This window comes from Solea senegalensis, linkage group LG9 (genome assembly GCF_019176455.1).
Source record: "Solea senegalensis isolate Sse05_10M linkage group LG9, IFAPA_SoseM_1, whole genome shotgun sequence".
Lineage (NCBI taxonomy): Eukaryota > Metazoa > Chordata > Actinopteri > Pleuronectiformes > Soleidae > Solea > Solea senegalensis.
Window position 1 is genome coordinate 20,655,158 of NC_058029.1, and position 16,460 is coordinate 20,671,617.

Sequence of the window (16,460 nt, forward strand, 5' to 3'; positions counted from 1 at the left end):
CAAGGCCTTCTCGGCCACAATTCAGTTCCCCTCCACTGTAGTAGATATCAGAGACAATATAGCATCCATATTTACAGCCCCATTTAAATACTTCTGTGTGATCTAATAGAGTTGGACATGTGTTGATCCCTTGTGGAGGAAAGTGCACAGCACGGCGACACAAAGCTCTGAATTAGAATCTGTCCGATGAGTCTAAATGTAAATTTGGCACCGGGTTAGGTTTCAAAAATTATACAGTGCAGTGCCTCCAAGGAAGAAATGGCTCTGCTTTAAACTCATGTAGCACTGAGTGGCAAGCAGGGCCTTTTCTGTTGTAACACAGAGGAATTATGTATTAGGCCTCATCATCATTATTCTCCCTGCAACAAAGAGAAGAGGACAAAAGGTCCTGACACCCTATCAGAGTGCGTTTGGCTGTGTCTTTCTGTGTTAGTGCATGTTAATGTTTTTCTGCATGCTCATGTCTCTTTCTGACAGCCAGTGTGAACAAAGGTCTTTGTTGCATTGCACACGAGGGAGTGCATTCATATTTTGCCCAGTTGGAATAATGATAAGATCAGTGAGCAGATAGAAAGAGTCTGAGGAGCTGTCAGTGGATTGAAAGGACAGTTTTCTCTCGCGCTCTCTGTCAGATATGGGAACGAGGATGCAGATGGAGAGTATGGGGGAGAGAAATGAGTGGAATTTACTGTAAGAGAATCAGATGCAAAGCAGTCGTTCATTTTTATTCTATATCTCTGTTTTCAGACCCTAAACCCCACCTCCTGCCCTCCCTTTCCGACTTCTTCTCTCTGTGTCTGTCTCCCTCGGGAGTAAAGAAAGAAAGAAGCAGGGCAGATATGGGAGGAGGGGTCGACGACTTATCATTGTAATATTATTTGACCCAAAATGTCAGAGACCCACACTCTCTCATGTAACAGGGACAGGGTGTGATGTATCAGCTTGTTGTTGTCATTCCTTGTGTTTCTTGTTTGTCCCAAATGTGTCCTTTTTGTGTAGTTAATGTTAATAGTTAACAGTGCTTTTGATTCCAGCTCAACTAGTTAGCCTCGGCTCCAGGTTCACTGTCTGTGTTCTGCACCACCCGACGCCTCATCATGACTACAAGCCCCAGCCAATGATTTGGTGCCGAGCCTGCTCTGTGTGTGTGGACATAATCTCTACGTCTGACATGTGAAAACAACTTGAAATTGTCTTGAATGGCCATCAAGGGGCGAGGCCACAACTCATTTGATTTATAACATCAGTAAACATGTGGGTTTATGGTCTCAATCACTAATTTGAACTGATCATACTGTCACACTTTTTGGCACCTCTCTGTTGGGGTTGGAAGCAAAGTGTTCCAACATCTGATGGGTGGATATATAAACACTGAGGCCTGTTGATTTGTCAACAGAGATTTTGGAAACTAATATTTGAATATACTGTACATAATGTGCTGGCCAAAATACCAAACCCAAGGCTGGTTTGTAAACATTGGTGGTTGCCACTGTCCAATCCTCTTGTCTGTTGCCCACCTGGTCAAACTCTCCAGCTCTACCAGTCTTAAGCTATGCTTCTTAAAATCTAGAATAAACAGTATTTGTTACACACACCAACTGTCTCTGAGTTCTACCTCAAACAGAAATATTTATATGCCATGTAACACACAGGGAGGAGCACGTCTGTGCAAACACAAACCAACATGTACGACGGGTAGAAGCAGAGAAAGTCACGCACTTTTACCCCAGGACATATGCATGTCCACACACACACACACACACAGAGGGAGAGAGACGGAGAGGGAGACAGAAAGAAAGAGAGCAAACACACAACTGAAAAAAGAGAGTAAATATAGTATGGGAAAGGGGAAATCTGCTGGTTTGACAACTGAGTTGGGAGATGGAAGACAGAATTTGAGGCATTGACTCAGTCCGGGACTGTGAAGGGCAAAGAGAGGAGAGATTAAAGGAAGGATAAAGAGAGAGAGAAAGAGAGAGAGAAGCAGAGACAAAGATGCTTGTCAGCGCGCCACTGCAACGAAAGAAAACAAAGATAGAAAGAGAGCAAAAAGAGGCAGGAACAAAGTGCACACGCAGACCCTCGAGCAAGAGCACTGCAAAAGTGAGGAAAGGGTTTAACATCACAAACAATCACACACACACGCGCACGCACACACACACAACACACACACACACGCGCGCACATACATACGCACACTGCACATACTTCCATTCATTAGCGTCATCCCTAACCATAACAAGTTAATGCCTAACCTTAACCTAACTACAATTTAAATCTAAACCTTTAACTTAATCAAATAGATTGCCTCATTAGGGCCAGGTTTTGGTCTCATGTGGACTACTGGTCCTAACAAAGACAGTGTTTACACCAGAAAAGGTTCTGAAGGGATAACACATACAAGTACATCCACCCACACACACACACGTACTCAAAACCTCCCTCTCTCTCTCCCGTTCTCTTGATGTGTCTTTCTGCTTTTCTCAGCCTGATGCCTGAGGTCAGATAACCAGATCTCCATCTCAGAAGTCATCTCATCCAGGAACCATAAAGAAAAATAATCCCTGACAGACTTGCTCTCTCTCTCTCTCTCTCTCTACCTCTCCCTCTCTCCCTAACACACACACACACACACATTAGCATTTGCCGTCATGGTTCACAGATTGGTAACACACACGAGGCCCTAATTAATCCAACATCATGTACAATTATGGTCCGACACTGGAGGCCACACTGGGGTGATAATGACAGCATGTAAAGCTGAAGTTTAGTGTAAGGTGAGATAAAAGACTTGAGTGTGTGTGCCAGATGTCAGATGCTGGTACTGTACTTTCATTTGCTCTTTTTTCAGAAACCACCGTGTGAAATTCGAGGAGTTTGCTCACGTGAAGCAGAGCGTGCATGAACATAACTAGTGCATGTAGCTGGTTATGACATTTCATGCCGAGTATGATGCTCTAAATGTATAAATCGAATAGTTAAACATATCCATATATGGACAAAGGCTTTGGGATGATATTGTTTTCAAAGACAGACAGAGTAAACTTCTTCCAGAGTTAAGTGAACATGTTGGCCACATGTGATGTCCCAAAGTTTGTGACATAGTTGGACTGTTTGTTTCAAAGATGAAGACAATGAGGGCTGTGTACAAGAGTAATTATGAGCCATATTAGAGCTGAGCCACAATCACTCACAGATGAGTGAATTTAACTGACCTGGGAGTTGACCCCAGAGAAGTCACGCAAGTGTTCTCTCACACACACACACACACACACACACACACACACACGCACACACGCACGCACATATACATTCATATATTTACATAGCTGAAGGCAAAGTGGCAACGATAAAAAGGGCAGCTCACAATGTGAGTAGGTTATGGTTCAATCATTTTGATCTCATCATGGATGAGGACACGCAGTAAAGACCAACACACAAAAATCTGGGGGAGTGAACATTAAAGGGGCATTAAAGCTCTTTGGCAAAGTGAAACGGTTCACTCCCAGGCTGAGTGCCACCTGCTAAAAGCTCCACCAATCCACCACTCATCTGAAAAACATTCATTACTTTATTCCTAATTTTCAAGCCAATTTTACGAGCTATTGTTCGGGAGATGCTGATGAGCATATTTTACTACTATACACAATCATTACAGTTTCTCTCTTTTCATCTGCTATGAAGCATTGGTCAATAATGAAGCCATTCTTCATACACCATGATGCATCTTTGCCAAACAATTCATCTCAAATGTACATATAGAGTATTTTGATGTAATATTCTGTTGTCTTATCTTAATATTTGTTCCCTTGGTGCAGATGTTGAATGGCACAACCTTTATTTCCTTTAAACTCTAGATATTCTGCCTGTCACTGCCACTCTTCTGTCCAAACATGCAGGGGTGTAGCAAGCTTTTCAAAAGTGCGGGGGATGGATGTGGTTCGTGGGAGTGCGCGAGGGGAGGGGGGTCACCTACAAATTGAGTGAATTAATGGCTGTGTGTTATGTTATTACGCGTTTTTAACTCATCAACTTTGCCAACCAAATGATGTTGGCTTCACATATGCTTTCATATTTTTTGACCAAACACTAAAAAGATGTATACAATGACAGAAGGGGATAAAAGGTAGAAAATGCAAGATAAGATAAGAAGCTTCCCATTTAAATGAGTGATACTAGAAAAGTATAAAAACACACTCACTATAAAATAATAAACACATCTACAAACTATCAGGAAATAAAAACGGACTTAAAAAAAGTGGAACAAACATGACCAATAAAATAAAAATTGTTTCTGTGAAAATTAATGCCTTATTGGGCTTGAACAATTTTCTCAGTTATTTCACATAGATATTTAACACAGCTTGTTGATATGATGATTAAATAATGTCTTATATTTTATTATCAATATTGACAACTTCGGGCTTCCATATGTTCAAAAGTGAGTGACAGTAACGGAAAATAACTCTGAAGCGTGTGAACTATGAACCTAGATAGTTCCCGCCTCCTCAGCATGAGCTGAACGATAAATCTAACACACCAAGAGAGGCGGGACTTAAGGCAGAACAGCCAATCATCAGCCGGTCACACTCAAACGGAGAAACGGAGCGACTGTAGTAAGGCGTTTGTGCAAAACTGCGGAAAAACTGCAGAAAAAAGAGTTGAGCCCTCTCACCGGGAAAAGTGTGGGTGTTAAAACACCCTCATCCCCCACGGGTGTGATGCCCCTGCAAACATGTCTCCATGAAAAAACTATAAGCTTTCACATGAAACTACAATCAGCTGTGCAAAGATTTTCTATGTATGTCAGCATGTTCTTTGCAGATGCATTACATTTGCCATCGTCTTGTTTTCAGAGTGTTTTGTGTTTTAATTATTAGGTACAGCCTTTCAGCTGCTCGTCTAACCAGCCGATCACATGACAACAGCTCAATGCATTTAGGCATGAAAATGTGGTCAAGATGACTTGCGGAAGGAAAGAAAGGTGACTGAAGTGACTTTGAACATGGCACGGCTGTTGGTGCCAGACAGGCTGGCTCGAGTATATAAGAAAATGCTGATCTACTGGGATTTTCACACACAACCATCTCTAAGGTTTACAGAGAATGGTCTGATAGGTTTGTTTACAACACAGAAGACCATCTCTGAGCGAACGACAGGTAAAACCTTGAAGCATATGGACCACAGCAGCAGAAGATCACTTTATTAGGTACACATAATACCTAAAAAAGAAAAATGGCCGGTGAGTGTATGACTGAAAAAATATTTTTGGATGATGGTGGTCATTGAATGCATTTTGTAGGAAAGCAATGGAAAATGATTTACAGTTTGGTGTACATCACAAGCACAAGAAAAAAAAAAAGCCAGGTGGGAAAAAAAACTGCAGAGGCTTGACAACAGTACCACAACTCACTTAGTACAACAACTGACGGCTCCATGACAGCAGCTGGAGTGTGAAGGTGTATCATAGTAATAATGTAAAGCCTATTGCTTATGCTTAACCTTAACACTACCAACCTTGTGGAGGTCAACCGTGACTGTCGTAACGTTTCAGTTAAACTAATAGAATATGTAAACCTCATGTGACCTCATTATGTCAATTTTAAAGGAACATAATCTGTGTGTCTGTCTGGCCTTAACAGTTGTGATGACAGAATCGGAGCTAAGATGAGTGGTTGGAAAATTGCGATTTAACCAAGAGTGGACAAAAAATATTCTTTCACAAAATTTGGTTCAAAATCTGATGTAAAGAGACAATGATCAGAATTTGTGGAGCGCTATACAAACATTCACATTAATAGCATTTAACTCGTAAAAAAAAACACCCGTACTTTTATTTTGAAAGTAGTCACATTTTGGTAATATTTGCATAGCATTTTTACTTCTAAAATGTAAATGTTATGCATGTTGAATGTAAATATAGGTAATAATAGATTCTTATTATTTCTATAAAACCTTGTTTTTGTGGCCCTTCACTTGCTTCATTAATGTCAGTGTGGCCCCTTTGGAAAATATTTTTGCCCACCAAACGAGTGAAGTGAACTTTGTAGTGTGACGTATTTCCACATTTCACAAATTCAATACGATTTCATACATGTTGAGTACTTTTTTGCTCAGGTGTGTTTATGTAGCTGGTGAAAATGATTTTTTTTTGATGATTGCCTAGGTGGTGCTGAAATAAAAGGACATAAGACACTCTATATTGCACATTCTTATAACCTCTGTATGTTTAAATATAGTAATGGAAAACAAATGCTCTGTGTTCTAAGGGTTAATAGCTCACTAAATCTTTCAAAGTACAAAAAATGTAGAGCTACTCAGAAACAGAAACATAACCACGTGTAACATGTGATTAACACATGTTTAAAAAAAAAATAAATCTGGAGAACACATTGGGAGTCCTCTCTCTGCAACCTTACCCCTGTGTCTGGATAGGTGGTCCAGCCCAGCTCGGTGGTGGACTCACTTGTGTCCAGCAGCATCACTGAGAGGACAGAGAGGGAAACAAAGACATTGTTTAAGACAACAGATTTTACAGAAATGAAAACACAGTCAGAGATAGCTGCTGATTGATGAAGCGGACAAATAAAGAAACAAAACAAGAGAAAGTGACTGTGAAACTGTTTTAGTGATTACGAAATTCTCTCAAGGACTAAACACCACAGACACACAGTGTGAATCTGTGGGAAGTAGTATAGCAGGTCCAGTATTTGTCCCCAGTTCACTTTGATTTTTTTTTTTGTCTCCCGTGCATTGAGGGAGGGATCCAGCTGTGTGCATCTGTCAAACACCGATTCTGGGTCCTGATGCATGTTGGCACAAAGATTAAAGGTCACCTTTCCAAACTTTAAAAGGCCATAACACTAAGTGTCACATGTTGTTGAAACTTTGTAAAGCTGATGCCTCGGGTAGTTTGGCCAAAGAGGGAAACTTTCAGGACATTGTTGGGGATGAAATATCCAGTGTTGGTTTCTGTTCTATTTCAAGTTTCATCAGGCATCTGCTCATTTACACCCCATAATTTGCTTTTATGTGTAAGTGCTTTTTTTTAATAATAATAATGAAAAAAAAGCAGGCTGTCAGACACACACACACACAGACACAATGACTTTATGCTAAGTGCTGACACATGGCAGTTTCCCACTCGAAACAGAAGCCCTCCAATTTTCCATTAGTATTGTAAAACCATGGTGGCCACCATTCCTTCATTCCTTCATTCCTTCAGTCTGCAACAGTCTGCACTCGCTGACTGAATACAATCACAGAGGGGGGAAAAATGTCAGATTCAGGTCTAGATGCTGGCGCAGACAACACTAATCACCTTTAAAGGCCTGTCGATGCACAGCCTTGTGTGGAGGCTGCAGCCGTCCCTCTCTGTTTACAAAATAAATGATTCTCCTCATCGTCGTCATACAATTTTAATGCTTTGCGTTTCCATTTCATGTCACACAATCGTTCACCAGAGAAAAGGAGACTCTCTCTTCTCCTCTCGCTGACAAACAAACAAAGAGCGACTGATGTCGGCATCATCACAGGGAAATGATGGGATTTCAAGAGGTGCACTAAACACCACCGACTCCCTGAGATCACTTTTTATATCTCAGGTACACAAGCTTGTGCGCACACACACACACACACACACACACACACACACACACACACACACTAAATCCCTCCTCTTCTTATTGCACCAAACAAATCAAATATAAACAGTTTCAGGCTGCCGACATTAAACACCACCTTTCTGTTCTGTGACTGTGCTGTAAACAGATTTTTGTTCTCAGGATTATACTCACAGATGGAGACCCACGCAAATCTGCCCTTCAATCCTTCATTTCCCTCCTCTTTAAATTTTTTTTTACCCCACCCCCCATCCTCCCCCTGTAGTCTAGTAGGTTTTTTTTCCAGCCACTACCCTCGTCTTGATGTCAGTCCCAACAAATCTTCACGTGTTCCTCCAGGATTCAGCGTGCTACGAAATGTACCAAGAATAAAATACAAATTGACTGTGACAGCTCGAGATTATATGCAGCCACAGGCATCAGAATAAACACTTTTTTAGTGCGGCGTATGTCTGGACAGCTTGGCAGAGCCAGTCAGGATAAAGTCAGCTACGGGGATAAGACGAAATCCACCGAGCAAGCAAGGAAATGTAAAGCTTTTCAGACAAATGACAACTTCCATTTACTGACACACCTCTCCTGCTTTGTTTAATGACGCCGCACAAGCAGGACGGACATTGTCGTGCGCTCTTTCCCCTTCACGACATTCAAGATGTGTGTGGTGACATGGAAACTGCCCCTCCATCTGTTCCCCTGCGCTCTGTCAGGAATCATTCCTCACTTGAAAAGAATAAATCTCCATTGTATCGTCGTTTATTTAAACGTGGCATGAAAGACATGCACTCGTACACTGTGCGTTCTGACCTCATTAAGCACTATCATGTTTATGTCAAAGCAGAGGCACACACACACACACACACTCACACACACACAAATACAGCAAATGTGTCATTCCAAATTCAATTAACCTTCTGCTCCAGGGCAGAGTCATACATAAATAACAGATAGCAAACTACTTTGACATTAATATTTATGCCTCTACTATTTAGCGTCTTGTCACGAGGCCTCTGGGACCACAGGTCCTCACATCACCGCCAGAACAAACCTGTACACGAGGATTATACCAGGCGTGTTAAAAGAGCTTCTGTCTTATTGCGTGACATTAGCATTTTTGAATAATTCACGATGACATCTTAAGATCAGCGCTGAGTGCTGTGTTGCACACACTCCTTATCCGAGGATTAGCTGGAGCCGAGGCCACCAGGGCTGGGTCTTGTGTGCGAGATAAGGTCGAACAAAACAGGGGGACATTTGCTGGGAGGTTCAGGTGCTAGTAAAAGCTTCCCTGACAACACAGAGAGAGCCACTGCATCTCAAGAAGCTCAAAGTTGGTCCCTGACAGTTTGGAGAAGTGCTGAGTCTGCAATCTGGACCTGAGTGCTGCTTTAATACATGATGGTCTCTCACGTCTTCCTGCTCCACTCTTTCACTCACTTTACTCAATACTTCCCCACTGTTTTTAACCTCCATCTTGTCCCTCTCATCTGCCTCTTGCATGTGTGTATTATTCATCTAGAAAGTGACAGCAGGGCAGGCATCTCTGTATGTTAAATAAAAGGATAGTCTTTGCTCCATTATTGATGTCAGACCTGCTATTTGTTTGGTAGAAGCTTTGACAGAAAAAGAGGAGGCAGCACAAAAAAACTTATGGAACAGGCATTAGGAGGATAATGATAGGATTGTGTTTTTGTGGACAGAAATGCTTCTTTCTTTCTTTCACGCTGCTCTCCTCTCTTTGTGCGTGGTGTAGGTGTTAAATGCACTTTACTGTTGTGCCTGCATGTGCCTGCTGGAGTGTTCACTTCAGCTGAGTGACCCTCTTTCCGCTCTCTACGTTCATTTCTCTGTGCCCAACACTTTTCCTCTCTGTGTGACCATGCATGCGCCGACACACTCCAGCGCCAAGTGGAGTGCTGTCGTACATGTCACACCTTTTCAGAGGCAGATGTGTGCAACATTACCGCACTTTCCAGGTAACGGGAACACCAGACGCACTCCCCCACAGCAAAGAATCAAGGTGTTAACATTAATGCGGACAGGAAGGGTGCGAGCGTGTGTATGATATGCCAAGCAACCAAAGTAAATGCACCTGCAGCGAGTACACAGGTAACAACATGTTACACACACATCGCAAAAATCCCCACAAGCATGCAAGCATGCTGAGCAGCGGTCAGGTCATATTTTGTCTTTTGTCCACCCATCTCCACCCATTCTTTATATGCTCCAGATGCTCCCACCCACAGACAGTCAGTCAAGGACATGGCCCACACCAAACCATCATGACAAACAACCGCAGTGAGAGAGCGATACGCTAACACAGAGCAGGAGCAAGAGCGGGAGCAACAGGAGGAGCACGGAAGGAGGGGGATTAACGCAATTCCCGAAATAAGCACGCACATGTTAAAGGGAGTCATCAGAAACTCTCTGGTGAATGAGAGTGAATTAAAGTGCAGCTGCAACACACAGCACTTAAGCCACGTTAGATGACAGAGCAATGTCTGCGAGGAGCAGGCAGCAACAGGCACAGGTAGGAGGAGCTTCCACCAAAAGGCACTCCCTCACTTGATGATAACACATTAACAAAAGCGATGAAGACAGAGATCAACAGTTTGGTAAATGGACTTGGTCGGATTATGAGAGCAAAGAACCAGCGAGTGTGACCTTGTGGGAAAGTCACAAATGTTTATAGCACAGTCCAAACAGCCATAGTTTTTTAACAATCTGCCGCTTGTAAATAGTGAGGAGCCATGACATTGTTAAATATAGACTGCAGTAAAAGTCTTCTAGACACTATGTCCTGGAAGACAACACTTGCTGGTTCACAAGAAAAGTGACAGAGAACTAGGGATGCATGATATTATCAGCACGATATCAGTATTGGCAGATATAGGCTTTAAAATGTATTATAGGATATCAGCAAACAGGCCAAGAGCTAGGCTGAAAATGCAGCTTCCTCCTTGACTTCTATGCTAGCGCCCCCTACAGGTTATTTTGCACAGTGATGGTATTTTATATCTACATCTGCTGCAACATGAGTATGAAAAATATGATGTGAATTTCACAGAAGACACTAAATGACCTCTGCAGCAGGCAAAAGCAAAAAAGACATACAGTATGTCGCTATCGGTGCCCGAGCACTCCCAGCATATTGACAAAAAGTCCAATATCGTGCATCCGAACAAAAAACAGTGGGAGGAGCAGTAGAGAGAAAGTCAAACTGTGGCCTCAATGATGTTGGAATGAAGTGGGTATGATCATTTTCTTCATAAAGTTAGAGTCACAAATATTTTAGGGATGGTATGATACCACTTTTTTGTGGACGGATAATGATATCACAAACTGTGAAAAAAGTATCTACCAATATCAACAGTTATTTAAGAACATGTATGAACTATGAAGCTGTTGATATTGTTCTCCCAAAGAGACGAAATAAACAGCCCAAACATGACTCAGCTAAAATGCTGTTGCTGATTTTTATTCACATTTTTGCATTTCATGCACTATACTTGGATTCACATTTAACATTTTTATCTGTCCGATATTTGATCCAGTGATTTTGACCAGTATCGGACCGATACCAATATTGACCGATGCATATTTTTGTCTACTTTTTAACCAGCAGCTGGTTAGCTTAGCCAAAACCAATGAAAACCATGAGGAAATCCAACTGCAGTGGAATAGTGTTTTATTTGATCATGTTCAATCATCATGTTTTTATCATAATTCAACATTATCATAGCAGGTAAGACATGTTTTGGTTGTCATTAAGACCTCAAAATGCTCTGGTTTGGCAAGAAGAAAAAAATCACGATGATACTGAACGACACCCAAAAAAAGACCCAACAATTGTGTCACAGCAGAGAAGTTAGTCCTTTCTTCTGCCTAAAATGTTGTTGGTAATGGATGAACACATATTTTCATCACCATCTCACCACCAGCAGTAAGAAGGAATGTAAATTTGAGATCAGATTAATCTGTAATCTGTGTAATTTCAACCTTCAGCATTAAAACTTCACTCTGCCTCCTTTTGGGCAGCGCCAACACGCAAACTGCCAAATGCAGCTTTAATGTGAAACTCAAAACTACAATCTACATTCCAGTGTCACATCAGTCCATACCACATGTGCATCCTTCAGTCATAAATGGCTGTAACTCGTAGGCCGTGTTCACACAGGTGTTTTATCTGTGATGTCATCTGCCACGATCCTCCACACTCACTCTAAGAGTCATGGTTGGCAGCTGCCTCGGGGTCTTCAACATTTCATATCACAAATAGCAGATGTGTGATGGATGAGTCGCCTAATGTCACTGCAGCACTGTCAATGACTGCAGAGAATAATGTTGCTTTTATTTAAATTACATGAAAAATAACCCCGCCTGGCGCCTGATCACAGTTAATTGTAGCAGTGTCAGAAATGGGCACGCAGCCTCGTCCATCCACTTCCCCGCAGCAAATGATTTCTCTCTGCAGATCAGAGCAGAGTGCAGGCCAGATGATCGAGAGCAGGAAGCTTTTCAGGGCTGTTAGTGGCATCCATCCTGCTGCACTCCCACTGTGACAAGCGTGACATTAATTTAGTTTTGAATCACACTTCCTCTAATTTATCACGTCCTAAACAAGAAATTGTTTATGACACACGGATAAGGGTGGAAAGCTGCCTAATTAACATCCAATTACAGCCAGAAACACGGCCCTGTGTTTTTACTTCATACGTACAGATCACCAGCGGTGGGAGAGGTATTTAGCATTTATATCTACAGTATCACTACAGACTCAACGTTTTTCAATTCATGAAATCATAACGATGCATCAGTACGTGAAAGCGTTACACCTTTAGTGTGGCAGCTTTCCGCTTCATTCATTATGTAAGAAAGAAGGATAAACGTTCAGCCACACAAACTGTAATTAGAAACTTGAATTTAAATAGTAATTTAAAGATTTTGTTGTATCCATGTTTGAATCTGAATATTGCAGCTTAATGAACATCCTTTGCTAACAAACATGGTGGAGGATCAGATCTATTATTAAGATGTATATCACATTTAATATCAAATAAAATGTGTATTTCATTTTTGTTGATAAATATGTTTATTGAATCCAAGAGGGATCCACTTAGACATAGATGTTTCTGGTCACATATCTATTTTATTGATTTTGAACGCTAGCTGTCAAATACTGTGGTGCAAAATAAACACAATACACTCATTATGTGAGATTTTAGAAATTGGTTTAAAATGGAAAAAACATAAGCAAGTAAACTGAATTGTGCTCAAGTACAAGATTGGACTCGAAAGACCACTTCCCGTTATTGCTTTTTCAAATATTTAGAAAACTGCTATGGCAACCTGTTGCCTTTTGCTCAAAATCAGGTGAGTTCTCCTTCTCGGGGTAAGACCAAAGCATATTTCATTAATAATAGGTTCATTTCTGGACATTCATAGCTGGCTGAGCATCACTGCAGCTCTGCTGATCCGTGAAGAGCTGCAGGGGCATCAGGTGTTTCCTCCCATGCACAGGCCTCCCGTTCAGCATAGTGCGTTAATCCAATGTGAATATGCAATCCTCAACTCAGATCCATCCATTTACAAGCCAACCAAGTGGCTCCACATCCACACGTCACATCAACAATGCTTGATGTGAGGCTGAACAGGCAGCATGTGGGAGTGAAAAAAAAAACTGAATGTCCTGAATGTCACTCACTCACTCACTCAAAGCAAATTAGCTTTTAAATTCTAAACTGCAAGAGATTACGTCTAAAAATGACACTTCTCTGTGGTTTGTGGTGTGAAAACAGACAAGAGTGCTGCATGCACTGATTTATGTGACAGGCAATAAACAACAGAAAGACACTAAACATAGAATATCAGTTCACAGCTAAGTAGAGTAAGAGGAACACACTCGTTTACTGCAATCAGAGCTGAGGCAGACACCAAATCCCCCCCCTGTGACATAACTGGATGCCTCCATTTATGTGGAATTATGAAGATGTGCATGCTATTGGGTTAATACTGTATTATGGAGTGATCTATTTCAATTATTACACAGTCAGTAGACCAGGCAACACAGTGAAGCCTCTCTCCCTCTCTGTCATTCTGTCTCATCTTAGTGCAGGCCATCTGTTACAGACACAGCTCAAATCTGTGGCATGAGGCAGACATGTAGCAGTCACGTCGAGGTGCGTGCCATGGCTGACGTACACGTCACCGTAAACTAAAGCCAGAGGAGGGAGACGAGCGTGAACAGGTGCAGCTCTTTCCTCTAAAAGTGTTGGCATGCTGACTGACTGCTGAACGTCCCTTGAGTGCTGGGGACATTAGGTGGGAGCGGGAGTTATGTGGAGGCAGAGGCTAAACGCACGCGAGCACCTGCAACAAGACAAACACACACACACACACGCACACACACACATGCACACACACACACACATACTGTGTAAGGCAGTTTGAGTCATCAAATTGACATCAACAGAGCACTTAAAGGATGGCGTCTCACTTAACAATCAGCATCTCCTTACAGACGTAAACTACACATGAGCAGACACGATTCTCAGGATCAGTCCAATACTGGCTAAAATGTATATACTGTATGTATGTATGTTGAATATATATATATATATATATATATATATATATATATGTATGTATATATATATGTATATACATACATATATATGTGTATATATGTATATATATATATATATATGTACATATGTATATATATATATATATACATATATATATATATATATATATATACAGAAAGAGAGAAAACAAATGTCGATATAATCCGGTACATTTTGAAGCTCCACTGCGGAACTTCTACTGCCCCCTGTGGACGTCTAAGTAACTACCAAAACATAGCATGACACTGCAGTGATGACACAGACACAGACACACACACGTTTGTATAGCATTCATATTGAGGACATTCATAAATATTATACATTCCCTAACACCTTACTTTATCCTTAACCATCACAACTAAGTGCCTAACCCTCACCCTTATCTTAACCTAATTCTAACCCTAACCCTAAAACCAGGTCTTAACCCTGAAAAAAGCCATTGTTAGGGGTGTCCGAATATGAGACCTCACTTTCCAAAAGTGTCCTCACTTCCTTAGGTGTATAAATGTGGTCCTCACAAGGACATCCATACAATAACACCGTCACACACACACACGTATTAAGTATTGCCGATCTATCTATTGTCAATTGTCCAGACAGCATTGAAGCAGCTCGGAGCTGAGTGATTCAAGAACAGAAGCAGATGTAATTGAAAATGCTGGCAGTTGTTGAGGGAGCGCTAAATTTGCTTAGCATTCCTTTGGTGGAGAATGCATTTTCAAATTCATGAGAAGCCAAATTGTGATCATGATTAAAATATGACAGTGAAGTCTGGGTTTATTTTTACCAGTGGAATTCTCTTCTGAAGGTTTTGGGCTGTAGTCCACCTCTATGCGGCTGTCTCGCTTTACTAGCGCTGCTACATGGAGAGACTCGTGTGGAGCCGATAGTCTCAATCAGCCCGGAGAGAACTCATTTAGCAACGGTTTGAATGTAGCGGGCGAACATGTAAAAGTTACGCACTACATCTTTAAACATAATGTAAATGCAACACTAAACATAGGCAACGTGCTGTAAAGGGACAAGGGCGTGAGTGAGGGCTGCAAAAGCCAACGTTATAGTGCTCATATACATGTTAAATGTCTGGTTATATAGCTCGGTGTGAAATGCATCTTCACAAAATTATTAACAGCTATGTTGTTGAAGATGTGAAACTATTTTTTTTAAAGACAAATCATAGCGAGTTACAAGTAGAGAAGATGAGACGCATCCATAGAAATAAATGGCCACTAATAACTACACTAAAAGAGGGCAGTAGGGGTCTGTTAGCTGCTAAACCCATGAGATTATGAGTGACATGAGGGTTGGGGTTGGGGGGTTTCAGACCCTGTAGTCAAAGAGAAAAAATATTATTATTCATTTGTCTCCCACCTTATTTCCATATTCTTTTATTACAGGAGCTTGATAGGCCCTCGGCCGACACGCACCTGGCACTTCCATGCCAACAAAGTCTTGCTTAATGTGCTGCCACTGTGGCTCACACCAGCATTTGCATGCATATTCACTCACTCAGTCACATGCACAGGGCTGTGTGTGTGAGCAGGGGAGAAAGGTGATAATAAGCTTGTGGTGCTGTGCCGCCGCCCCCCCCCACCTGACCACAGCGCCACACTTTCTCACATTGTCAAAGTAACCAGAATTCCCAGAGAGACACAGCACAAGTGTCCATCTCTCACTGTCAGACTCATGATGAGAGGGATGTGCACACTCTCCACACACATGCAAGTACATGCAAGCACAGATTTAATGTGAATACATTCAAATAAAAAAGTTTAGTCCCTACCTTCCTCTGCTGAATCAGGCTGGAAAAACAGACAGAGAGAGAGAAAGATCTTCCACATTTCCACTACAGAATCACACTGACACACAGAGAGAGGGAGAGAGGGGGAGAGGGAGAGAAAGAGAGAGATAGAGTAAGTGAGTGTGTGACAGACAGAGGCAGTGAGCGGGAGAGGGGGAGAGGGGGTGGAGTCTGTTTGCTCTTTATCTGGAGGAGAGAGAAAGAAAGAGAGAGAGAGGGAGGGGGTGATGAGGGGATGGATGATGTATAAATGGATGAGGGAAGGGGACAAATATTTACAGAGCAACACACACAATACATCGACTGTCAGGTACAGGGAAACACAGGTGTCAGAGGGTCAGAGAGACAGAACAGAAGAAGAAGAAGAACAGATTCACCCTTTTTTAATCTCTTATAAACAATGACAATGAGAAA

The 16,460-nt window shown here is 41.7% G+C and overlaps 1 protein-coding gene across 1 annotated transcript in view; it reads right to left on the bottom strand.

Annotated features, from left to right (window-relative positions):
• ephb6 (eph receptor B6) overlaps positions 1 to 16,147 on the bottom strand; it is a 37,305-nt gene extending 21,158 nt beyond the window's left edge. The window contains exons 1-2 of the mRNA XM_044034230.1: positions 16,029 to 16,147; positions 6,420 to 6,484 (exon numbers count right to left, since the gene is read on the bottom strand). Coding sequence (XP_043890165.1) covers positions 6,420 to 6,484; positions 16,029 to 16,086 — 123 coding nt within the window. The 5' untranslated portion in view covers positions 16,087 to 16,147. The remainder of the gene's footprint in view (positions 1 to 6,419; positions 6,485 to 16,028) is intronic.
• Between the last annotated feature and the right edge of the window lie 313 nt (positions 16,148 to 16,460).